Source organism: Camelus ferus, chromosome 2 (genome assembly GCF_009834535.1).
Source record: "Camelus ferus isolate YT-003-E chromosome 2, BCGSAC_Cfer_1.0, whole genome shotgun sequence".
Taxonomy (NCBI): Eukaryota; Metazoa; Chordata; class Mammalia; order Artiodactyla; family Camelidae; genus Camelus; species Camelus ferus.
Genome location: NC_045697.1, coordinates 48,960,952 through 48,987,067, shown reverse-complemented (window position 1 = coordinate 48,987,067; position 26,116 = coordinate 48,960,952). Strand labels below are relative to the sequence as shown.

The 26,116-nt window shown below is 39.1% G+C and overlaps 1 protein-coding gene across 2 annotated transcripts in view; it reads left to right on the top strand.

Moving 5' to 3' along the window:
* The first annotated feature begins 7,643 nt into the window (after positions 1 to 7,643).
* SHROOM3 (shroom family member 3) overlaps positions 7,644 to 26,116 on the top strand; it is a 297,161-nt gene continuing 278,688 nt past the window's right edge. The window contains exons 1-2 of one of the 2 annotated variants that reach the window (XM_032457483.1): positions 7,644 to 7,759; positions 8,017 to 8,461. In XM_032457483.1, the coding sequence (XP_032313374.1) occupies positions 8,294 to 8,461 (168 nt within the window). In that variant the 5' untranslated portion in view covers positions 7,644 to 7,759; positions 8,017 to 8,293. Of the gene's footprint in view, positions 7,760 to 8,016; positions 8,462 to 26,116 lie in introns of those variants that run through there. The other variant, XM_032457490.1, reaches the window with a different exon arrangement.

The following is a 26,116-nucleotide window of genomic DNA, read 5'->3' as shown; positions in this document are numbered from 1 at the left end:
TCGGCGGCGGCGGGGGCGGCTCCTCCTCGGTGGCGGCGGCGCTGGACGCTGCCCCGCCCACCCCCGCGCCCGCTTCCCGCGCGCTCCCGACACCGCCGGCTCCTCGCGAGCCGCGCGGGCAACGGTTGGGCACCTCTGTGAGGCGTGGGGAGGGGGAGGGGTGCTGGATACCCCCGGGGTTGCCCCCGACTCCTCCCTCAGACGCGGTCGCCGGGGCAACCGAGCGCCCTTTACCCCCCGTCTCCCTCCCCCACCCCAGGAGCCCTAAGGGGACGGCGTGCACGCAGCAGGCACCAAGTCCCGCCAACCCTACCCCGGAAACAACCCTAATTCTGGCCTCTACTTGCTCTCTCTGCCCCTCAAGGCCTCTCTTTCTACGGCCTCTTCATCGGTCTCCAAGTCCTACTCTTGCCCCGCACCCGAACGCCCCGGGCTATTCTTGAAGTTATTCCTCCAATGATCTTCCCCAGTTCTTAGCCATTCCCCGAGAGTCAAGCCCAATCTTAGCGGTGCCAGTCAGGCCTCTCCCCAGCCCCCCTGCCCCGCCTCCTGACGCTGCCTCCATCCCCACCCCACCCTCAGTTCCCCTTTGACTATCTCATTTAACATAATTCACATTTTACACCTCTGCCTTCGGTTATGGTTATGCCGATCCTCTGTCCGGAATGTTTTCCAAGGTTCAGATATATTCTCGGGGTAGCTGACCGTTTTGCCTCCGGAGAGTTGTTTCCTCCTCTGTGCTTCGGTTGCTCTCTGTCGTCATCTCTAATATAGAATTTATCAGATTATGTGATTACACACTCAAACCTCCCGGTGCTGTCCAAATTAGTGCTCAAATGGAAGGAATCCAGAACCGCCTAGTGTGATAGATGCTACCTGTCGCGTTAATATTGTCAGCCGTCACGTTGTACAGACACCTACAAATAACTTTTTAATGTGTAAATTGATTGGAAATATTAATAAATCCTGTTATATAATACAGTTATAAGTTTTAATCAAATTAGTATTAAGTACCACTAAAGATTGCTGTTTATCGTATTTATAATTTAAATTATTCCATTTATTAATTCGGAGAGATCTAAGATTACCTATAGAATCAAGCACTTCTATAGGCAATGAAATGTAAGTACTAAATGGAAAGGTGAATGGTTTAAGTTTTGTGGCTAGACAGAAAGCAATTTTTAATTATTCTGTTTTAAAGTTTTATTCTATCAAAGCCTGAGTGTGTTCCTATGGCAAGGAAAGTTTTTAGTTACCTAATATGTGATATCCTTTGGTGTCTTAATATTTGTATGGTGGGCCCTGAGAACCAAGAAAGTTCCTTTTTCTTTTCTTGTCATTTCAACAAATATTTATTAAACACCAACTACATGCCAGGAATATCAGTGAACAAAACAGACCAAACCCTGCCCTCGTGGAACTCATCCTAGTTGGGAGAGACAGATCACAAATAATCACTGTGCTAATTAAGATATTAGGCCATGGTGAGTGCTGTGGAGACAAGTGAAGCAGGGAAGAGAAGGAAGTGTGGGATATATGGACATTTAAATAGACCAGGGAAGGACCCACCTGATTCCCCGGGGCCTTTGTGATTGGATTTCTAGAAGCATTTCCTGACAGGGGGAGCTGAGGACATGAGCAATTTCTAATTTGGGGTTACTTTTGAAACGAGTTTTAAAAGACTTTCCTATACCATCCTAAGTATAGGAATATTTTTAATCTTTAGAGTTGAGGTTTTTTAAAATCAACTTTATTGATGTACCCTTCACTTACAATGAAGTTCATTCATATTAAGTGTACAGATTGTTAAGTTTCAAGAAATATACACACTGAGTAACCAGCACTCCAATCAAGATGTAGAACATTTCCGTCTCCCCAGAATGTTGTATCCCTTTGTCTTCCCCGCACCCCACCCCCGACACTGATAGGAGTTGAGCTTTTAAAAAATTCAAGATGTTGAGTTTGTTTGGTTTTTTTGAGGATAGATTCTTTTACAGAAGAATGAAAAAAAAAAAAAGGGATAGAAGTAAGAGATCGAAGCCAAATAACTAATAAAATAAGGCAGATTGCCTTTTCTCCTCTAGGCTATGTCTGCCATAAAGGCCAGTTACCTTTGTCACTAGCATCTTTGAAGCTGGCTCTGGCTCTTCCAAAATAAAGAACACTTATGTTCTTTATCATAGCAATCTATTGTTTGAGATCTTAACACTGCTATTTCTGCTGAGCTATGTTCTTATTAAGAAGATTCTTTATGTCTCATCTAGGAAATAAACAATAAATTTGTGGATATGTTTCTACCAGTTTTTAAACACAATAACTTACTATGATAACTCCCATAACAGTTACAACGTTTGCCAGACATGTAATATTTAGTTTCTGCTATCAGATATTACTATTATTTGGTTCTTTATGCCTCCTGCAGTTTTTGTGACACTCACCCACAACCACGCTCAGCGTGGTGAAGTGATGTACTGATTAATCATAGTGTCATACTTTTCAGTGTTTCTTTACCTTTTACAAATACTTTTTAAAAACTTATTGTGGCAAAATATACAAAAGAAAATTTACCATTTTAATCATTTTTAAGTGTATAGTTCAGATAAATATATTCACCTTGTTTTACAACTGTTGCCACCATCTGCCTCCAGAACTTTTTCATCTTCCCAAACTAAACTCTGTACCCAATAAACTCTAACTCTCTATTCACCATTCCCCCATGCCCTGGCAACCACCATTCTACTTTCTGTCTCTATAAATTTGACTATTCAAGGTACCTCATATAAATGGAATCATACGGTATTTGTCCTCAGTGACTGGCTTATTTCACATAGCAGAGTATCCTCAAGTTTAACCCATGTTGTAGTGTGTGTCAGAATTGCCTTCCTTTTTAAGGTTGAATAATATCCCATTATTATTATATATATTATAGTAATTCCATTATGTATTATAAATTCATCTGTCGATGGAATCCTTGAGTTTTTTTTAAACTAACTTTATCGAGGTATAATTTCTGTTTAATAAACTGCATTTGTTTAATAAAAAGCATACCATTTGATGAGTTTTGATGGATACGTTTGACCCTTGAACAGTAAGTGTTTGAACTGTGCAGGTCCACTTCTACACATTTTTTTTTCAGTAATAAACTATAGTGCTACATGATCTGTGGTCGGTTAAATCCTTGATGCAAAATCGAAGAAACAGAGGGTTGACTGTAAACTTACATACAGATTCTCAACTGTGGGGTGGAGGGGGGATCTGTGCCCCTAACCTTCATGCTGCTCAAGGGTCAACTGTATACACCTGTGAAGCTACTGTGTCAATCAGGACACAACGTTTCCATCATTCCTGAAAGATTTGAATTGTTTGTGCTCTCATAGTTTGTGACAGTCCTTAGGACGGTTGGTGAAGCAGATGCTGTAATCTGCATGCCCAGCATCCATTTCTCTTTCCTCCTTTCTCAGAGAATCCCACTTTGTGTATTCAACACAACATTCTGCAGAGCCATGACATTGCTGCAGGCGAAGTTCTAGCAGGTGCATCCTGATGATTTTAAACTAATCTTTGGGCTTTCAGTTCTCTTTCAAGTGGCTGTTTTCAGGTGAGGTTTCTTAGTATTTAGCAGTGAGGGAAGGTCAGCTGGGGAAGTTTTTCTCGGTCCTAAGAAAGAGACAAATGTGGAGATGATTCTTTTTGCTTCTGAAAGGTTGCCTAGAGAGATTGTGCAAACTTTAAAATAAGGTTGATTTCTGCCTATTTGAGTGGTTCTAAGACGCTCTTTCTGAAAAAGACTAACCTTCCAAACCTACAGTTTAACAACACGTTGTCTACAGTTACTTTCATGGTTATTTAATGAGCCAGAAGAACCACTAGATGTCACTCTGACTTTAGTTTTTATTTTCAGAGCTGTGACATTTTCAATCTTTGAAATATTAAATTTAAAGGCATTCAAAAAATCCAATAAGTTAAAAAATCACATTTTAGCATTTAAGATTCTAAAAGAGATAAAGATATGGGTTACTGTGAAAAATTAAAATCAAGAAATGAGAATTTTGAAAATGAACAGATTAATTTTCCCTTAAGTGGCCTTAACAAATAGAATGATGCATAATTCCTAAGTCAAAAGAGTGATTAGGCAAATGACATTTATAAGAGTGTTTGGTACAGGCACGCCAGACAAAGAGGAGAGGCAACATGATTGAGAAATTTTTCTACCCTGGCGCCACAGAACACAGAAACAGAGTAACATGAACTTAATTACAACAATGGGAATTTTTCATATAAAGACAGAAAGTAAAGTTGTGAGCTGTGTTGGATCTATTTGTCTTGAAGGAAGTACTTGATAAAAAAGAGTAGAAGTAATTCTAAGTCAGAGGCAGATAGAAGGCGGGAAGAAGTAGAAAGAGAGAAAACAAGTTTCGAAGCCCCCTCTGTGAGACGACACTAAGCTTCCCTAAACTTTTTCCTAAACCAGGAAGATCCATGAAGGGTTTCATTGTGTTTACTCTGAACGCTTGTAGTTGCAAGTAACAGAAACCCAACTCCAGCTGTTTAAGGAAAAAATACATATGTGTTTATAGGCTTACCATGCTGGTAAGAGTGGGATAGCTTCAGGTATGGCTGTATCTGGTAAAGGCAGCAATTCTCAAAGTGTAGTCTGGGGATCTTGGGGAGTCCCTGAGACCCTTTTGGGTCTACAAGATCAAATCCATTTTCATAATAATACTAAGACATAGTCTTAGTCCCTTCCACTGTCAGCAGCTTGAGGAAACAGGGTTGTTTTTCTCTCCCTGGAGAGGAAAGAGAGTCCAATTTCATTCTCTAATTAGAGTTTGGGTCCAAATCACATGCCCAAACGGAAGTTATCCTTATGAATTAGCAATGTCAGTTACATAGAAAGTTGTCTTTTTGCCAGAATTATGCAAAAGACCTACCTTAAACTGAGAATCCATTCCTAAGTGTCTGAAGATTTTAACTTAATGCCCACTTATGCTGCTTGCAGGAGTCATCTGGTCAGATTATTTAACCTTTTCATGGCCTCTATGTCCTTACTTCTAAAAATAAGGATGCATTCTTTGATTCTGAGCAATGGAAGATGCGGAGAAATGTTATTCCAATCCTGGCCTATCAGTTGCTACACTGAATATCCATCAAATGAAGTTCTGCATGTTCTTTTTTTTAGATTGTATCTTGATTTTCATTAGATATTTATGACTTAAATATTTTTGGTGATAATGTAAATGAGAGGTTTCATCAGTCTACAAGCACTGAGTTCTGTTCTTCACTGCTTACCTTGTTCTTAATTTCCTTTGCCTTTTGTTGTTAGCTTCATTACTTTTAAAATTAAATGTTGATTCTGTGAAATTCCAGTTTTTGCAAAATGAATTAGGACCAAGGTCATAATTGCCACAAAAAATATCCAGAAAAACTATTTACTTAGGGTCTTATTTAAATAAATATACATATTTGAAAACTCAGTGAAAGAAAAGCCAAAATTTCACCATTTATTCTTAATTTATAAATTAATCTGCAAAAGGAAACCCAGTGAAAATTGCATAAATTACTCTTAAGAATCTGACAGTGTTTACCATATATTTTCATTTTGTATATGAAACCTTTTGTTTCCACTAAAATAGCATCATTACATAAAAATGAGATTTTACTTTTTTTGTCTTTGAGCCCTACAGAGGAAGTCACCACTGAAAAGCAAATAATACTTGTCATGTGTTGTTATACATTAAATATTATCTAGACTTATTTGTATATTATGTCTGCTTCTCTGTTATATTAACTTTTCATTAACTATAGGTACAAACACCAAAATTAAACTGATATCAAAACCTCAGTTTCCAACATAATTCATATTATCACATACTTTTTAAAAAATTCAAGTATAGTTGATTTACAGTGTTGTGCTAATTTCAAGTATACAGCAAAGTGATTTAGTTATATATATATATATATATATTCTTTTTCAGATTCTTTTCCATTATAGGTTATCACAAGATATTGAATACATCGTGTGCTACATAGTAGGACCTTGCTGTTTATCTATTTTACATATAGTAGTGTGCATCTGCTAATTTCAAACTCCTAATTTATTCTTTTCCCTTTGGTAACCAGAAGTTTGCTTTCTATGTCTGACATTATCACATACGTTTTTGGGGGGCGGGGCAATTAGGTTTATTTATTTATTATTATTTTTTTTTTAATGGAGGTACTAGGGATTGAACCCAGGACCTCGTGCATGCTAAGTATGCGCTCTACCACTGAGCAATACCCTCTCCTCCCATTATCACATACTTTTAAACAGAAAAAGTTTTAGCAAAATATCCCTTGGAAATAATTCTAAATTGTTTCAATAACTTGACAGCTGAGGCTTCTGGATAAAAGAAAGTTTGTTACCGAGCAGGACCCTGTGGGGCCTTCCTGGGTCAGACCCCTCCCCCATATTCTCTGCCATAGCTCTTCTCTGAATATTTCCTGAGTTTTCCAGATGCTTAATACCACCACCAAAGGGAAGAAATTACTTAATGAGCAAGAGAACGTGGCCCCCAGACCTTCTGGCACCTAGGGGTTGATAGCGTTGACCGCCTGGTTACCTCCACATCAACCAATCAGAGAACTGTGCACGAGCTGATCACGTACCCTGCGACCCCACCCTTACCTGGCTTTTAAGTATGCTTTGCTGAAACCCTTTGGGGAATTCAGGGTTTTCTTGGGCATGAACCACTGCGTCTTCCTTGCTTGGTCCTGCAAAACTTCGACGTTTCAGTTTGTTTGGCCTCGTGGTGCAGGGGGCACACAAACTTGCCTTCAGTAACAGTATTAATGTTAAATTTTATATAGCATTATTACAAAATTCCACTGCTAACCTGAAATCAGGACAACATTCCACCTTGAGTGCCCATTACTTGCCAGACATTTCTTTACATTTAAAGAATGGGTAACAGTCTTGGAGTAGATAACAATTAAAAGACAGAAAAAAGTCTGCGTCCTGTTTGTATTGAATCAAACAAGCAGAAATTTGGTTGGAGAGTCCTATTTCAGGATGAGAGGCTGGTCATATATTTTACTTGGCATTTTCTTCTAGTGAACAAAATAAAGCCCTTGCGCTGTCACCTTAACACTGACTTAAATGTTTACCAAAACCGCTCAGGGCACTGCTTCTCAAACTTGGCTGCACAGCGGAATCGCCCGGCGTTTTTTAAAAAAAATGTCAATGCCTGAGTTTCACCCCCAGAGATTCTGCTTTAATTGGAACAAGGTGGGGCTATTCTATCAACTATTTTTCTACTCCTTGCAAATTAGCCATCTGTAAGGTATTTCTAACTGTCTACGTTTTATCAACTGTAAGACTGTTTTGATTGGCTGGGTCTCTGTGGTGAACTGAATTCCGCATAGCAGTGCTTATTGTGCAGAAAGGTTGCGGTGCCTCTGTTTGCCCTAATCCATTTCCTCTCCCTTCCTTACTCTTTCTTTCAGATGAGGCAAGTGGCTACCGCGGCAGCAGCAGTGTCTGGTCATCCCTGAAAATACCAAAGAAAGAACTAAGCTGCCTCCTGGATAATTTTTCCACTGAATGTGAATTTACCAATGCTTTTTTTTTTTTCCATTTTTCTCTCCATCCTGCAAAAACTTTTTTTTTTCTTCAAGAAACAAACTATGAACTTATTGCTGAAAAATGCAGACCAAAAGTTTTATCAAAGCTTCTCTGTCTCTTTGGGACAAGTTAGAAAATTCTGAAGCAAGCAGAAGCATAGTAAGTGCTTTCTTTCTTTTAAAACTACTGGGGAGAGGGGAGGCTATTGTAATGGTAAATTTCACTCGGAGAGGAAGAAAGGGTTGATAATCAAAACTGAGGTATTCGTTCAAGTTGCTGCAATTTCCTTTCTACATCGTAAGATGGCTTTAAGTTTCTCTGTAAAATCTACAGGAAAAGTTTTGGTGTGTGTGTCTGTGAAATAAAAGCCATCTTAAGAGTGACATTGAAAGAAGTTTTTTTTTTTTTTTGAACAGAGTGGATAGACAGACACCACTTAGGGAGCTTCCACGAGGATTGGAAATTCCAGGATGAGAATTTACATTCAGAGATGTTGAATTGGAAAATCCTCCTGGTTCAGGATCTTGCAGTTAAGCTTGGAAGGACATTTTACAACTGAAAGAATTATTTTCTGAAAACTTCCCTTTTGACTGGCGTGCATCCTGAAGGGTGGAATAATGTGCGGTAGAGCCACTGCTTTCCTGAATCTGCTCCAGGCATTTAAACTTTAACTCGAGGGATCATGTATTTGGCATGATGAGGACCACAGAGAACGTCGAGGAGCCTAGTGCCACACTAAACCCTAACAGGACCCCCAGGGGAAGGTACATTTATCTGGAAGCGTTCCTGCAGGGAGGAGCTCCCTGGGGTTTTACTTTGAAAGGTGGCCTGGAGCACGGAGAACCATTAATCATCTCTAAGGTATGTTTATTTTTCCAATCTTGTCTTTATTCCAGTTGCTTTTTCAACCTTTCAACTTTTGTCAGATCTGTCAAAAACACAAAGATAATGCTGGGGATTGCCTGGATATTGCTTAATTTGCTGTTTCATACCTTTCTGATTATATCTGGAAATACTTTGCATAGCTTGGAGTTTGAAAGAAAAATGTGTCTAGCTCGTTTATTCTGTGAAATCCCACGGAAAAATGTGCTTGTTTGATCGATAATCTCTTTTTGTGAATGAAATAGTGTAAAACCAGCTACCACATGATCTCTTCAGTTATAAATCGGATTAAAGGTTAACAGCTTGGTTAAGGTGGTGGCATGGTGTATATCTGTGTACGTGCGCATTTATTTAGCATGTGGCTAGGAAAATACCCGCTTTCTCCTTTCAGTGGAAAATATCTAGCATTCCAAAATATTTTAGAATTTGTAATTCTGGATAATTGACTGCATAAATATTATTTATTGCTTTTTGCACACTCACAGAGAATTAAATCAGCTTTTAGTATAATTCAAGGGCAAAACAGCATTTCTGCCTCTTCTATTTATCTGCGTATTTAAGCCAATTTTTAAACTTTAGTCCTCCTGCAACACTCCTCAATTCTTCATTTATCTTTGGTGTGAGTAGGTAGAATGAACCCTTTTTATGCATTAGGCTTGTAGTTTTGCTTTTCTCTTAAACTACAGAGATTAAGAAAGAATACAGAGATTTCTTTTAAAATTTCAGAATACTAGCAGTCTAAAACAAGAGAGTATAAGTGCTTTTCACACATAAACATTACTCAAGAAACATATGTAATTGAGGGGGAAAATTTATTTTTAGTCTGAGGATGGGAAAGAGGTAAATATACCTTTTGCCTGAGCTCTGTTACTTATTTAAGGTTAGTTTTCATATCCCACCGAAATCTGTGTTTTGAGAGGGACTGAAATGATTTTTACTGTGGATAAGCCAGTGGGAACTGGTTTCCAGCAGTCAGCCAAGAGTGTGCAGAATGTCACTGTAAGTTGTGTAACATTTCCTTACCTTCATAAGAAAACAAAAGATATGTGTACATATATATGTATCAGTTAGCAAAGATTCCAGCTATGTTACTGAAAACCCAATTGATAATGGTCTAGGTAAATTGGGGTTAGTTTTTCTCATATTACATGAAGTCTGGAGTTAGGCTGTGCAGGCTAGGAGCCCCAGCTCCTAATGTCATCAGTAACTTCACTTATCTCTCCACTCTGCCTTCCTCATGATGTTGGCTTTTGTCTTCATGGTTGCAAGGTGGATGCCATACCTCCAGCATTGCAGCTTCATTCTGGGTAGGGATTTGGCTTTTTACTTGGAAAGGGACAAGCTCCCTATCTGACTTTTGCTTGCATCTCATTGACCAGAACTGTGCCACAAAGCTATCCTTAGACCAGTTATGGCCAAGGGCAATGAGGTTTCTGTAACTAGTTTAGACCAGTCAAGATTTCTCTTCTGGTTTGCAGTAGAAACCTAACCTTCCTGTTGTCGAGGAATCTCTGTCTACTATTTGAACAAATTGAGTTTCTGTTTTCAGGAAGAAGGAGGGAATGGGTGCTGGGTATATAGCTGAGAATGTCTGCCACAGACATAAGTATCATCTCTGCATTTTAAAACTCTGGTTGTACACTCATTTTGCCTGGTCTTTAATGATAAGATATGTATCTGTTCACTAGAATATAGTTTGCTGTCAAACAGCCCTAATCCTACTACCAATGAGCCACTCTGCTAAGGCTCCATTTTATCTGCAGAATGGGAGTAAACGATTATCTCCTTCATCAGACTGTGTAGGGGGGATTAAATGAAACCATACATTTAGAATAGTTAGCATAGGGGCTGGTATGCAGAAAGAGCTAAAAAAAAAAAAACTTAGCAAAGGTTGTGACAATTTTCCATTATTCGAGGAGACATTTGTATTAGGATACAGATTTGGCTGCTGTACAGAAATCCAAACTAACAATAGCTTAAACAATGTAGGAATTTATATATGTCTCACATGATAACCTGAGCATAAGCCAAACTGAAAGATGGCTGCATGGGGTCAGGGACCCAAGTCCCTTCTGCTTTCTTACTTCCATCTCTGGGGGGATGCCCCGTCTGCATGGTCTGAGGTGACTTGCCACAACATCTGCTTTCCAGTCAGTAAGAAGTGGAAAAAGAGCAAAGAGAAGGCCATCTCCTTCCTTCCAAGGGTATAATCTGGTGTGGTCTGCTCTGTCCAGTATGGTAGCCACCAGCCACATGTGGCTATTTCCATTTCAATTAAAAGTAATTAAAGTGTAATTCAATTTTAGATTCTGTTTCTCATATCCACTAGCTAGATTTCAAGTGCCATATGGCTTCAGAGTTCTTGAATATCTCTCCCCACCCTGTCTGGCAAACTCATATAAATCCAAGCTCCATTTCTTCCTCTTTCTGTGGTTTTCCTGACATCAAGGTGGGTTGGGTGGTCTCTCTTCTATACCCCTTAGCTTGCATTTATTACGCCAAGTCATTATTTTTTTAAAAATTTTGACTGTCTTCTCAGAAGTTTATGAGCCTCCTGAAGGGCTGGGACTATTTCCTTTTCATCTCTACCATATCTAACTCAGACCCCGGGTACACAAATATTTGTTGAGTAAATGAAAAATCATGGGCTATGTCTTACTCATCTTGCATTTCTGAGATCCAGCAGAGTGCCTAGCACAGAGTAGGTGCTCAGTAACTTCTGTTGAATTAATAAGCCAAGACGAAACAGAGCAGGAGGCAGTGTAGGCAGGGAGGCAGAGTCCCAGGAGATGAGGTTGCCAGGCAGATCTCCACAGGTGGAGTGTGTATCAGTTTCCCATTGCTGCTGTAAAAATTACCACTTAAACAACACAAACTTAGTGTCTTACAGTTCTCTAGGTCACAAGTCTAACACAGGTCTCACTGGGCTAAAATCAAAGTGTCAACAAGGCTGTGTTCCTTTTTGGAGGCTGTAGAGGGAAAAAAATCTATTTCCTTACTCTTCCCACCTTCTAGAAGCTGCCCACATTCCCTGGCTCCTGGCCCCGTTCCTCCATCTTCTAACCCAGCAACGCAAGTTGAGTCCCTCTCACATTGCATTATTCTGATCTCTAACTCTTGCCTCCCTCTTCCCATTTTAAAGTACCCGTGAGATTACATTGGGCCCACCAGGATAATCTATCTCCCTGTTTTAAGATCAGTTGAGTAAAACCTTATTTCTGTCTGTGGCCTTAATTCCTCTTTACTATGTAACCTAATATATGCACAGTTTCCAGAGATTAGAACGTGGATGTCTTTGGGGAGAGAGGGCATTTGAACATTGATGAAAGTCCACATAATTAAGACAGTACCAGGGATGAGGCAAGTGAAATTAAGTGGCTGATTGTGTGAATCCCAGATCTTATTTCTATGGAAAAAGTGCACAAGAGCTCATACACTGCTAACCAAATGTTCACTATTCCCCTAATGTAGGGTAACCCCCACTGTAAGTGAAGGGAAGGGACAGAACACACTGAGTCGTACCTATGAAAGGCACGTACACTTATACAAAGCAGTTATAAGCTGCCAGTCATGGATGACAATATAATGAATGAAATATCATTTTTCTTTAGGTACAAATGAGGCAGGAGAATGAATGGGGGAAAAGGAGCTACAAAAGGGTGGCCATAAAGGAAATCATTTCCAGATCATTTTCTTTGGGATTTAATGTCCTTGAAAAGGAAAGGTGGAGTTAAGAAAAGAGCCTCTATAATCTGTGAACTTCAAAAAGAAAGGGTAACTATCTTTTTAACAGGGATTGTCTGCAGAAGCTCAAGTAATTCAATAGTTCAGGAAGTTGGCAGCATGACTTTATTATGACTCACTCTGTATTGTGACTGAGAAAAGCAGTTTCACCTGTTGTGGGGATGCACCTGCCCCTAGGATTCATAAATCAAGTAACGACTACAACACCAACAAACAACAACAGGTAGCAATCACTAGTAAATGCTGGCACTTGCTAAGTGCTTACTCCGCCAAGCTCAGTGCCAAGAGATCCGCACGTGTTAACGCATTAAATTTCCACAACTTCGTGAGGAAGGCAGCATTATTATGCCAACTTTATACATGAGAAACCAAGACACGGAATCTGAGTAGCTTTCTGAAGTCCTCACAGCTAGCAGTAAATGCTGGAGCTGGAGTTTGAGTCCAGGCATTCTGGTTCTCCAGAGCCCGTGCACTTAACAGGCTATGCCACTCGGTCATTGTTGCCTACCAGATATTTGTCTCTGTCTAGATTCCAGAGCTGTTATCTGGGGGAAATACGGGATTAATATTTTGTTACATATGTTTCTAAATTTATTAGAGGGAAAGGATATTTTAAAATCTTAGTCCTATAAGGTCCCCTAAAATAGGTGTAAGAACTCCTTTAAGTTGTTCAAGTCCCATCAAAGGAGGGACTGCTTAACATTTGTTAATTAGTGTTGTTGTGTTGCCTTCACTGGAGGAGGCATCATTTTCGTGCACTTAAAAGGAGTAAAGCCTCCACATGTACTTCATATGCCTACATGGCCTAAGGCTCCCTAAGAAGAAGACTAAAAAGTGCAGCCCAGCCAAAAAGAAGTGTGAGTGGGCCAGTTCAGCCTTTGGGAAGAAGAGGAGGAAAAAGGAGGCTGATTTTACTTATATGGGGGAAATCCTAAAGCAAACCCGCCCAGACGTCATGGATGCTCCTGGGTCCTGGGCGCACTGGGCTCTCTGGACCACTGGTGACTGGGACAGATCAGCCTGCAGCTAGATTGCTCTTCGACAGCCACAGAAAAGCTATCACCAGCAGAGACCTCCTTGAAGCGGTCAAGCAGAGAAATTCTTGGAAGAGCTTTTAGAGAAATGAAGTGTTTGTGAATGGCCCGGTTGTTGGAAATGATTGCACTTGTCCAAAAAAAATTCAATGTGTCAGAGGGCTGGGTTGGAAGACAAGGTATTTAAGAAGTACTGGCAACAACAGGAATCTTGGTGCTACACAGCTGGTCTCTGGGTCCTGTGTTTTTTAGCCTCTGATGTCATTTGTAGGAAACAAGGACATTTTCTCTTACATGTTTAAAAAAAAAATCTGGGCTTCGGAATTCAAGGTAAGTCATTGTCTCTTAGGTCTCTTACATCATCAACACTCAGAGCACATATTACTGATTTCTGCCCTCCTGAGAGGTATCTTTGCTCTGGCTGGACTCTCTTCTGTGCCATCTCATGTATAAATTCTGTTGGTTCTGTCTTCCACACCGTTACACCTCCCTCTCTGAAACTGCTCTTGCCACCTATAACACCATCATCCTCTTCCTGTCAGTCTGAACTACAGCCTTCCCCTACCAATCCCTATCCCAGCCACACCTTTCCATTCTTTATCCATAAAGGGGTGCGTTTGCAAGGTGACATCAGAGATAACCTCAAACATATGTCCCCTGGCTTCTTGTTGTCTGACACTACTGATTTTAAAATGGATTCTTTCATTGGGTTCTTCTAGCCTTAGTGATAGGAGCTAATCCCTGAGTCCTCCTCATGATTCCTCCTCTGAAGAGAATCATCCAAAACATCTCAATCAACCTGCCATTTCAGGGTGAAATGAACTGCTTTACTGCATGTGAGCAGCCTTGGAAGTAGGAACAGTCCACAGGTTAGATTACTCACTTGGAACATACTTAAATTGTCTGGATGACCGTGTTGAGATTCTGGATTTTCGATATCCATCTGTCCAACCTGAGCACCTTACAGCCTTCTAGCTTCCTCAGTGATCCTTGATTGCAACACACCAACAGCAGCCGCACAGTCTTTCTTGGCCCATTTCTTCTGCACTAAAACAAAGGTTATCTTACAAGGTTATGAGCCACGGTCCCTGAGTTCAATATGAAATTGAATTTTAGGCAGTTCTCCCAAAACCATGGGTTGGTTGATTTCGTTCATCCCAAAGTCATCTTTTTCATCTCCTTCCCAAAACCAAGCTAGACTAGCTTGTTACTGACCTTTTAAAATAGCCTGTCCTTCTAAGTTTCTCTCCCTACTTCTCTTACTCTTTCCTGTAACATTCTTTGCCCTTCATACCAGGCTAGCCTCATCTCTCTGCTGTCCTCAAACTAATTTGTTTGGTCCCTCATTGTTCCATCCCCCTCTGTCCTGCATTTGCACTTAGTCTTTCTTCCTCTCATCTCCCCTTTATTCATGCCGTCTTCTGGTACAGGGAGTGGTTTGCGTTTGGCCAATAAATGGTAATCACTTTGAAATGAGCTTTACTGAGGCTATATAACTTGTTTCTCCTGGCAAAATACTTCTCATTCCACACACAACAAATGCTCAGTAAATGTTGAATGAGTTATAGGATGTTAGAGCTGTAAAGAATCTGAGCCATCGTCAAATCCAACTTCCTTATTACACAGAGAGGAAACTTAAGCATGATAAAGTTCATTTACTTGTCAAGATGGTTTCTACCATAAAAAACAAATGTGTGTGTGTGTGTGTGTGCACGCATGTGTGTGTGTAAAGCTCAGCTGGTGAGGAAATGATTGCTTTCTAGTTGTGCCATTCACAATTTTGTATGAATCCTAGCTCCCTGTTAGGCTGGTCTAGAAGCTAAGGACCTTTCTTTCCTCCCTCCCTCCTTTCCTTCCTTCTTTTCTGTCTCTTGTCCACAGTGCTTAAACTGTGCTTAACAATGATGAAAATGAAAACATATTAATGAAGAGAAAGGCAAATGAATATTAAGGAGGATCTTCTTTAAAGTCTTTGTTAGAAAGATGTCAAGGCCATGATACTAGAAAACCCTGTTTAAAAAATGAAAGTAAGTAGGTTGAGTTTGACCTTCAATTTAGTGATGGCATGCACATATTTAATGTTTGGTAAATGTCTATTGAATTGAACTGATTGGAAAAATGGCAATTCATGTTTTTAATTTAAACTTTAAGAAATTATCTAAACTTTGCTTAAAGTGTTCTCTGTTTTTAGACAAAACCTAAGCATGTGATCCTATCAATGTTGTCAGTAATAACTTTCATTCAAGTAGCATGCTTTCTTTTAAAGCTAATATAGTCCCAAGGCACTGCCTCCTATACAGAGAGCATGATATAAGAAATGTTTGTCTCATTGAGCCCACAATGTGATTGGAGACACATCATAAGAGACTTTCTATCAATCTTTGAAAAAATAAAGCCCCAAAGGACATTCTGGATCTTACCTAACCCACAGATTCTTCCACGTCTGTCCCTTTGATGTACTTCCAAACAGTGAACATCTTCATCTAAAGAACTACAGAGTCATTGTTCTCCTAGTTGGACCATCCCAGGAGTCCACCCATCTCTCATGCTCTGACATCCCCGGCTCTTCTCAGTGAAACGAAATAAGGCAAAGACCCTCTGCTAAACCTGAGCACTGTTTCTTCCCCTCTTCTAATGACTACCCCCACAAAAGAGAACTTGTGTATCTCCATCTCCTGCCTTCAGAGGAGGCTTTTCTAACTTGGCAGACTGAGGTGCAGAGCTCTCTGTCCTGGGCATCTGAGCCTGAATTTGCTTTTAAGTCAACTGCAATTTTCATTTCTCAGCCTTTAATGCATCTACTCATTATCTCCTTCTCCATTTTGAACTGCATCTTACCTTAGAGATTAATGAGATCTATCTTTATTTTATTTTTAAATCTCTTTATTTTTAAATGCTCTTTAGTATGTCTGTATTGATTTATCTTTTTTCTTTTCCATGTTATCTTTTTTTGCCTTCATTTTAGACCAGGCTGTCCAGTGTAGCAAAACATATATCCCAAACACTGTAGAGATTGGAGTGAAAATAAATGAGTTTCATTTCTACCGTAGTGTTAAGTGGCTGTGCGACCACGGGCAGGTAACTTGGCTTTCCTGAATCTGTGTCCTCGCCTTTAAAAATGGAGCATTCTTGTCTGATGGAGATGTTATAGTATCCAGTGGATTAAGTTATACGACCGTGTTTTGAAATGACAAAACACATTCAGAACTTAGTCATGATATGATGTTACAGACTACTGAATAGAAGTTAGCAACTCACATAACAGAGGTGATGTTTGGCTGATTTTCTGTATCATGAGCAACAGTTGCTACTTGAACAGATAATACCCTGACCCTCATGGAGCTGATAGTCCAGTAGAAATAAACTGGCAGTAAATACATTGTTAATGATAATTTCAGGGTTGGTAAGTGTTATTAAGAGAAAAAAAGGTAGGTTCCAGGGTGGCATTGTCTGTGAAGTATGGGGAGCAGGGTTGACTTTAAATAGTGTGGTTGGAAAAGAGTTTTCCGATAAGATGACATCTGAGCTAAGACCTGAAGGATGAGAAATAAGAAATCAGACATACAAGAGGTCTGTAAGTTAGGCTGAGGCAGGAAAGTCTTGGAGTGTTTCAGAAACATGAAGAAAGACAGTGTGGTTGGAGTATAGTAGGTATCTTAGTCTGTCTGGACTGCTATAACAGAATCCCATGGACTGGGTGGCTTATAAACAACAGAAACTTATTTCTCCCAGTTCTCAAGGCTGGGAAGTCCAAGGTCAGGTCGCTGGCAGATTCAGTATCCAGCGAGGGCCCACTTCCTGGTCCATAGATAACATTTTCTCACTGTGTCCTCACACAGTGGAGGGACAGGGGAGCTCTGTGAGATCTTGTCTATAAGGGCATGAATCCTGTTAATGAGGGCTCCACCCTCATGACCTAATCACCACCCAAAGTCCCCACCTCCAAATACCATCACACTGGGGGATAGGTTTCAACATATGAATTTGAGAGGGACATATTCTCAGTATATAACATTAAGCAGGAGAGGGAGTGGTATGGCAGCAAAATGGTAAGATAGGCAGAGGTCAGATCATATAGGACCTTGTAGGCTGTGGAAAGGACCTTGGACTGGATTTAAGTACAGGATGTGAGGGAGGATGTATCACACGACTACTTATGGTGGGATGGGCTGATTGCATGTAATTAAACTGTGGGAGATTTTTAGTGCTGACTGTTTAAAAAAAAAATATATATATATATATATTCTTTTAAATTATAGGCTATTACAAGATATTGAATATAGCTCCCTGTGCTATACAGTAGTACCTAGTTGTTTATCTATTTTGTATATAGTAGTTTGTATCTGCCAATCCCAAACTCTCCCTTTCGCCTTCGGTAACCATAAATTTGTCTTCTATGTCTGTGAGTCTGCTTCAGTTTTGTAAATAAGTTCATTTGTATATCTTAGATTCCACATGTGAGTGATATATAATATTTGTCTTTCTCTGACTTACTTCCCTTAGTATGATAATCTCTAGGTCCATCCATGTTGCTGCAAATGGCATTATTTCATTCTTTTTTATGGCTGAGTAGTATTCCATAGTGTGTGTGTGTGTGTGTGTGTGTGTGTGTGTGTGTGTGTGTGTATCTCTCTCTCTCATCTTCTTTATCCATTTATCTGTTGCTTCCATGCCTTAGCTATTGTAAATAATGCTGCTATGAATTGGGATGCATGTATCTTTTTGAATTACTAGAGTTTTCTCTGGATGTATGCCCAGGAGTGGGATAGCTGGATCGTAGGGTAAGTCTATTTTTAGTTTTTTAAGGAACCTCCATGCTGATTTCCACAGTGGCTGCACCAATTTACATTTCCACCAATAGTGTAGGAGGGTTCCCTTTTCTCCACATCCTGTCCAGAATTTATCATTTTGGACTTTTAAATTATGGCCATTCTGACTGGTGAGGTGATACCTCATTGTAATTTTGATTTGCATTTCTCTGATAATTAGTGATGTTGAGCATCTTTTCATGTGCCTATTGGCCATCTGTATGTCTTCTTTGGAGAATGTCTATTTAGGTCGTCTGCTCATTTTTTGATTGGGTTGCTTGTTTTTCTGTTATTGACTTTATGAGCTGTTTGTATATTTTGGAAATTAAGTTCTTGTCACTGGAATTGTTTGCAAATATTTTCTCCCAGTCCATCAGTTGTCTTTTTGTTTTGTTTATGGTTTCCTTTGCTGTGCAAAAGCTTGTAAGTTAAGGGGGGACGGTGTAGCTCAAGTGGTAGAGTGCATGCTTAGCGTGCACGAGGTCCTGGATTCAATCCCCAGTCCCTCCTCTCATAATAAAGAAAGAAATAAACCTAATTACCTCCTCCTCCAAAAAAACCCTAAATAAATCACTCTTCAAAAAAAAAAAAAAAAGCTTGTAAGTTTAATTAGGTCCCATTAATTTATTTTTGCTTTTATTTCTATTGCCTCAGGAGACTGATCTAATAAAACATTGGTACAATTTATGTCAGAGATTTATGTTTCATCTGTCTTCTCTCTTAGGAGTTTGATGGTGTCCTGTCTTATATTTAGATCTTTAAGCCATTTTGAGTGCATTTTTGTGTATGGTGTGAGGGAGTGTTCTAATTTCACTGATTTACATGCGGCTGTCCAGCTTTCCCCACACCACTATTGTGCTGACCCTTAAAGCCATCTTCTCTTCTTTCCCTCAGACATTTCTAAGGCACTTCTTGGCTCTACAAGAGGACACCACCTTCCAAAAGACAGCTGTCGAAATTCATTGTGATTTACGTAATGATGCACAAATAAACAGTAAATATTCTTTTTTTTATTAGTTGGGAGGAGATTCTTCCCCTTCACCCTATACCTGTTGATCTCTTGGGTTATTTTTCACTTCAAGACAACAAGATTTCCTGGGTTGCTTTTGTCATAGCAACATGACTTATTATTATTTTTTAAAATTTTTTATTGAAGTGTAGTTGATTTAAAATATTAGTTTCAGGTGTACAGCAAAGTGATTTAGTTATACATATACATATATTTTCCTTTCAGATTCTTTTCCATTATATATTATTACAAGAAATTGAATATAGTTCCCTGTGCTATACAATAGGTCCTTGTTATTTATCTATTTTATATATAGTAATATGCTATGTTAGGTTCTTTATTCTTTTTTTGGAGAACACAATTTGTCTTCAGATTTGAGAAAAGAGGTTTTTCGCAAATGATGGAGCCAGTATGAAAGTTAAGTTATTTCATGCATCCACTCACACATTCAGTTAACACATTATTTATTGAGTGTCTAAAATATGATAGAATTGGGGAAACAACAGCAAACAAGGTCCCTGCAAGGTCCTGCACCTAAAGAAGGAATGGGTTCCTATTTCTTTTTATACCACTGGAGCTGACCCTGGCACGGCCAGCCCACATTCCCTCGCCTTCCTTGGCTGTGCACAAAGGCTTGACTTCCCACTGTCAGCATCTGCATTTCTTTGCTTAAGGACTTTATTTTGCCTCTGCTTGGATTCGCAACACTGGAGCACCCCTCAACCCATGACAGTGAGGAGGAAGAGCCCAGCTCTCATCCCCTGCAGGGGCTAGCTGAGGCACCAGTTTCCACTAACTCCTAGGGGGCCCACGGTTGCAGCTGACTTGATAATAGGACTGCCCGCCTCTCCCTGCCTCCTTTGCCCACTTCCTTGCCAGTTTTCTTCACTTCCCAGAGAAACTCCTCACATTTGAGTTCTCATTGCAGAGTCTGCTTCCGGGAAAACCCAAACCCAGATAACCATCATCTATGGACTGCTTACCAAGTGAAAGCTGGATCCTAAAATCTAACCTAGATCTGTTTCCAAAGCCTATGCTCCTTCCACTTGGCTATGGAGGAATCCTATGGTTTCTTAGACCTAACATTTCCTTGGGTGCTAAGAAAAGGAGAAATTCATTCCTAGGCGTGATGTTCTGCAGTTCTCTCCCTCATCTTCTCCCTATCACACATGAGCCTGCCTTTTGCTTTCTTCTCCATTGAATGGATTGATGAGCATCACAGTTTTTACCCTCACTTCTTTTTTCTGTTACCAATCCAGCACCAAGAGACTTCCCTTCCCCTGAGGGGAGGATCCACTCTTTCTTTTGTTCCATAGGTTCTTTTATTCTACAGGTTCTGTAGGTTAGTGCTTAAGGAAAATGTGACCCCCCTGAGCAGAACAGACAGCGAAAATTATATCTGATTTGGGGGGAGCGGGGCTCACTGAGCCTTGTTTCTTTTCTAGAATTTAATTTACATTGCTTCTTTTCTTTCTCAATTCATGCTATTAACATAGCACAAGAAAAAAAGTGAACAACATACTATTTTTTTTAGCATAAAATGTGTGACAGTTTAACCTGGCAGTGGCTTGAAGTTCAGCACCTAAGCAAGCAATAAAATATAACATAATTTCCAACCCATAGCAAACCCCAAAATAACAGAATAAGTTTCCAATACTGAACGGCAGTTTCCCGGTATAACTTGTACCGCCGCCAATTTCAATACAAGAAGCTTCTTTTCTTTTGGAGCTGTGTCCCCACAGTATGAATATTCTTTGACTCCCTCTGTTGTCCATTCCCAATTTCCTTGTTTTTTGCTTGAGTTCACTGAAGATTGACAACCGGTAGCCTCATGTGACAGCCATTAGTCGGCCTTAAACCTCAGCTTGATCTTGAATAGATAGAATAATGAATAGGTTTTATGTAATATAATTCATGTTGTCAGCTATATGAAATTGGCAGCTCAAGAGAGACTAAATATGCTTCTAGTCTTCTCTTTTCTATGTTCCTATTTGAATATAATAATGCAGAAGGCATCGTTCCTTCCTTCAATTAAAGCACTTTTATAGCAGTCTGAACTCTGAATCATAGAGCAATAAACATACATTCTATCAAAAAAGGAGAAGGTAAAGAAGATAAGTGTTTTCTTCTTCGTATTAGTGGGAATTAACAAGCATTTAAAAAACTTGTGTTTGTGTGTGTGAGCCCAGGGAGGGGCATTTAATCATAACGAAGGAGGTCTTGGCAAGTCAGTGTTCATTTTACTCTCATGGCATTGGTTGCTGAGCACATATATGCCCACTCTAGCTCCAGGGAGCCTGTGGAACAGAAAAGACTCAGAAAGTCACACAGAAGAAAACCGTCTCCTAACCTTCCATCTCTCAAGCAGGGGGAAAGATGCATTCTTCTTGGTCAAAATTCCTTGGTTTGTCCTATTTATGCTGTCATTTCATGGAGGTTAAAAATATACCTTTCCATACATTGCTGGTAGGAATGTAAAATGGTGCAGCCACTTTGGAAAAACAGATGGCAGTTCCTTAAAATGCTAAACATGGAGTGACAATATCACCCAACAATTATACTTCTAAGAATATACCCAGGAGAAATGAAAACATATGTCTATACAAAGACAAACTCAGATGTTCATAGCCGCATTGTTCACAATAGCCATGAAGTGGAAAAAAATCTAAAGTCCTGTCAACTGCTTAAACGAAACATGGTATAGCCGTATGACAGAGTACTATTTAGCAGTAAAAAGGAACTGAATACTAATACACGTAACAACATAGATTAACCTTAAAAATATTGAGCTCAGTTAAAGAAGCCAGACACAATAAAACACATATTATATAATTCCATTTATGTGAGATGTCCAGAACAGGCAGATCTATAGAAACAGAAAGCAGGTTAATGGTCGCCTAAGGCTAGGGATGGGAATGGAGAGTAACTATAGATGGCACAAAGATTGTTTCTGAGGTGATGGACATGTTCTGAAAGTACATTGCAGTGATGGGTGCACAAATTTATATTAAAAATTGTTGAATTATAAAGGAAATAACCCCCACTTTTATTCTGGTAATAAAAAGTAGAAGAAACAAAAAAAGAGAAAGATAGAAAGTAAAAAAGAGTCACAAAGGAGCTATTCCTCACCGTGTTAAGTATTCGGTATTGATTTAATTAACTGAAATTTAAAGTAGTAGAGGAAGATGACCAAAATGAAGCTCAAAAAACATTACAGAGCCCTAATTATTTTAGGAATCAGGACAATCTAAGAAATTGTTCATAAGACAACTTAGGAAATGAGACAGATTATGGGACGTTCAGGGGACTTTGGCAGTGGATTCTAGGATTTTCTCTGAAGGAGGAGTGCCTCCCTTGTCAGATATCAGGATCTCAACTCTCTATGGTTAATTCTGCCCATATTTTGAGAAATGAGGGTGCAGTGTCCTGGGACAAAAAAATAATGTAAAGTATGGCAATTTTTTTGCTAAATTGCAAAGGATAGAATTTCATTCTTCAGTAGAGTTTGGAGGCAAGTAGGCATTTAACGTTACAACGGGAAAAATGTTAATACCAGGGAAGCACAGGGGTGCTGGCAATTCAGGTTTGAGGAAGTTTTGTTCATTGAGATATGGAAATCAGTGAAGTCTCAGCACTTTAGAGGTGATAGAAGTGGATAAGTTGCTGAACTGGTTAGGTTATAAAGAAGGAAAAGGCGCACTTTGGAGTGAGGGGTGAGGAAACATTTCACAGGGGCCATCTTTGCGAAGCCATGTGGGGAGCGTGAGCCACCTGAGAGCAGGAGCCTCCCGACGCTGATGATGCCCATTTGCTCCCTCTGCCCCATGGTATCTATGCTGGCTGTCCTCTCCGACTTCTAGCGGGAACCCCTGACGTGGGGCACAGGGGCAGGGGGAGGGAGAAGAGTTTCTCAAGTGTCTACAGAATTCCTCGCTGTCCTCCATTCTAGTATCTGCTGATCAAGCCTTTCTCAGATCCAAGGGACCTACAGTGCATGTTTACATGCTTGCTGCTGAGGTGTAGTGGCTGCTACATTGTGGAAAAGGATGATGGATATTTGTGTAATTAACTAATCAATAACAATCTTTTTTTGTCATAGTCTCTAGCTCTTTCATGCACCAGACTTAATTCAATATGTGTTCTTGAATGGTAGAAGTCACACTTTCCTATTGACAGGTGTCTTCTCTAAAGTCTTCTGACTGACACAGAGTAAAGGAGATGGTGGTTGGGGTTGCTGGTAGGGCAAATCATTCATAAGGGAGTATGATAGTGAAAGCAGAATTGGAAAGCAATCCAGCGGGGCTTTAGAAAAATACAATTTTCTTTCTATTCTCTTCTGAGAAGAAAATCCTCCACAAAGTAAATGTTTAAACTTGTTCATAATAGAATAACTAGAAAAATAATTTAGTGAGGCTACTGGGTACAAGATAATTTAAAAAAAAAAAGCCAAGCTCTCCCCTGTGGAAAAGCAGTAACAATGAGAAAAAATAATGGGTAGGGGGAAGGAGGTAGGTACAATTTTCAATAGTAATAAGAAATAAAACCACCTAGGAATTAACTTAGCTAGAAATGTGCAGCAGTTTTTGATAAACGCTACAAACTTTTCTGAGGAACATAAAAGAAGACCTGACTAAATGGGAAAATGTAACATGTTTTGGGATGGGAAGATGGAATGTTATCAAGATATTAGTTTTTCTCAGATTAATCTATCAAATTCCAAAAATTCCCAAAGGCATAATTTTTGGCAGCAAAGTGTAAAAATAGCCCATTAAAAAAAGAAAGTGTAAAAATAATGAGTGAAGAATTTCTCTAGTAAATATTAATGCTTATTATAAAGCTATAGTAATTTAAAAGTATGGGTCTCCAAGGAAAATGGAAATATATACAGTATTTGTCCTTCTGTGGCTTATTTCATTTAGCATTAATGTCTTTAAGGTCCATCCATGGTGTAGCATGTGTCAGAATTTCCCTTTTTAAGGCTGAGTAATATTCCACTGTAGTTTGTTTATCCATTCATTTATTGATAGACATGTGTGGGGTTGTTTCCACCTTTTGGCTATTGTAAATAATGCTGCTATGAACATAGGTGTACAAATATTGCTTGAGTTCTTTCTGTCCTAAACTGCAGAAATGTATTTTCTCACAGTTCTTGAAGGCTAGAAATCCAAGATCAAGTTTCTGGCTGATTCGGTTTCTGGTGAGAGCTCTCTCCTTGGCTTACAGAAAGGGATGGAGTAGGGTGGGTTTGGGGTGGAGCTGTCTGGTTTCTCTTCTTATTAGCACACTGATTCTATCAGACCAGGTTTCCACCCTTATGACCTCATTTAACCTTAATCACTTCCTTACTCCAAATACAGCCATAGATATGAATTTTAGGGGGACACAAACAATTAGGCCATTATACCTTCTTCCAATTTGGGGGGATATATGTCTAGAAGTGGAATTGATGGATCACATGGTAGTTCTATGTTTAATTGTTTGTTGAAGGAATTGTCATACTGTTTTCCACAGTTGCATTATCCATCAGTAATGCACAAATGATTCCATTTTCTCCACATCCTTGCCAAGACCTACTGTTCTTCTTCTTTTCTTCCTCCTCTCCTTCCTCCTCCTCTTCCTCCTCCTTCTTCTTCCTTTCCTCCTCCTCCTCCTTCTTCTTTTAGATAATAGCCCACCTAGCTGGTGTGAAGTGGTATCTCATTGTGGTTTTGATTGCATCCCCTAATGAGTAGCAATGTTGAGTATATTTTCATGAGCTTTTTGGCCATCTATATACATTCTTTGGAGAATTGCCTATTCAAGTTCTTTGCTCATTTTTAAATTGGATTGTTTAGTTGCTGTTATTTTATAGTTTTTTATATATTCTGGATATTAATTCCTTATCAGATATATGATTTGCAAATATTTTCTCCAATCCTGTGGTTGCCTTTTCACCCTGTTGATAGCATTCTTTGATGCACAAAAGTTTTAATTTTGATGAAGCACACTATTTTTTCTTTTGTTGCTGATGCTTCTGGTGTCATAGCCAAGAAATATTACCAAAATTAATGTCATGAGGATTTTCCTTTGTATATTATTTTAAGAGTTTTATAGTTTTAGCTCTTACATTTAATTATTTGACCCATTTTGAGTTAATTTTTGTATATAGTGTAAAGTAAGGGTCCAACTTCATACTTTTGCACATGGATATCCAGTTTTATCAACACTGTATATCAAAAAGACTGTCTTTTAATTGAACACTGAATGGCCTTGGCACCCTTGCAGAAAATTATTTGACTTACATGTAAGAATTTATTTCTAGGCTGTCTATTGTATTCCATTGGTCTATATGTTTTCCACTACAACACTGTTTTGATTACTATAGCTTTGTAGTAAGTTTTGAAATCCAGAAGTATGAGACCTATAATTTTGTTCTTTTTAAAGATTTTTTTGGCTATTTTGGGTCCCTTGGGATTCCATATGAATTTTAGGTTGGAGTTTTCTATTTCTGCAATAAATGTCATTGGGATTTTGATATGGATTATATTCGATGCATAGATCTCTTTGGGTAGTGTTGACATTTTAACAATATTAAGTCTTCCAATGCACAAATATGGGCTGTCTTTCTATTTACTTATATCTTCTTTAATCTTTCAACAGTGTTTTATAGTTTTTAATGTACAAGTTGTTAGCCTCCTTGGTTAAGTTTATTCCTAAGTATTTTTTCTTTTTAATGTTGTTGTAAATGGAATTGTTTTCTTAAATTCCTTTTCAGATTGTTGTTAGGTATAGAAACTATTTTTTGTATGTTGATTTTGTATCTGGTAAGTTTGATGAATTCACTTATTAGTTTTGTGTGTGTGTGTGTGTGTGTGTGTGTGCCCTTTGGGGTTTTCTATATCTAAGATCAAGTCATGTGCAAATAGAGATAATTTTACTTCCTCATTTCCAGTTTGGATGCCTTGTCTTTCTTTCTTTTTTTTCCTATTTGCTCTGGCTTGAACTTCCAATATTATGCTGAACAGGAGAAGTGAAAATGGGCATCTTTGTTTGATTCCTG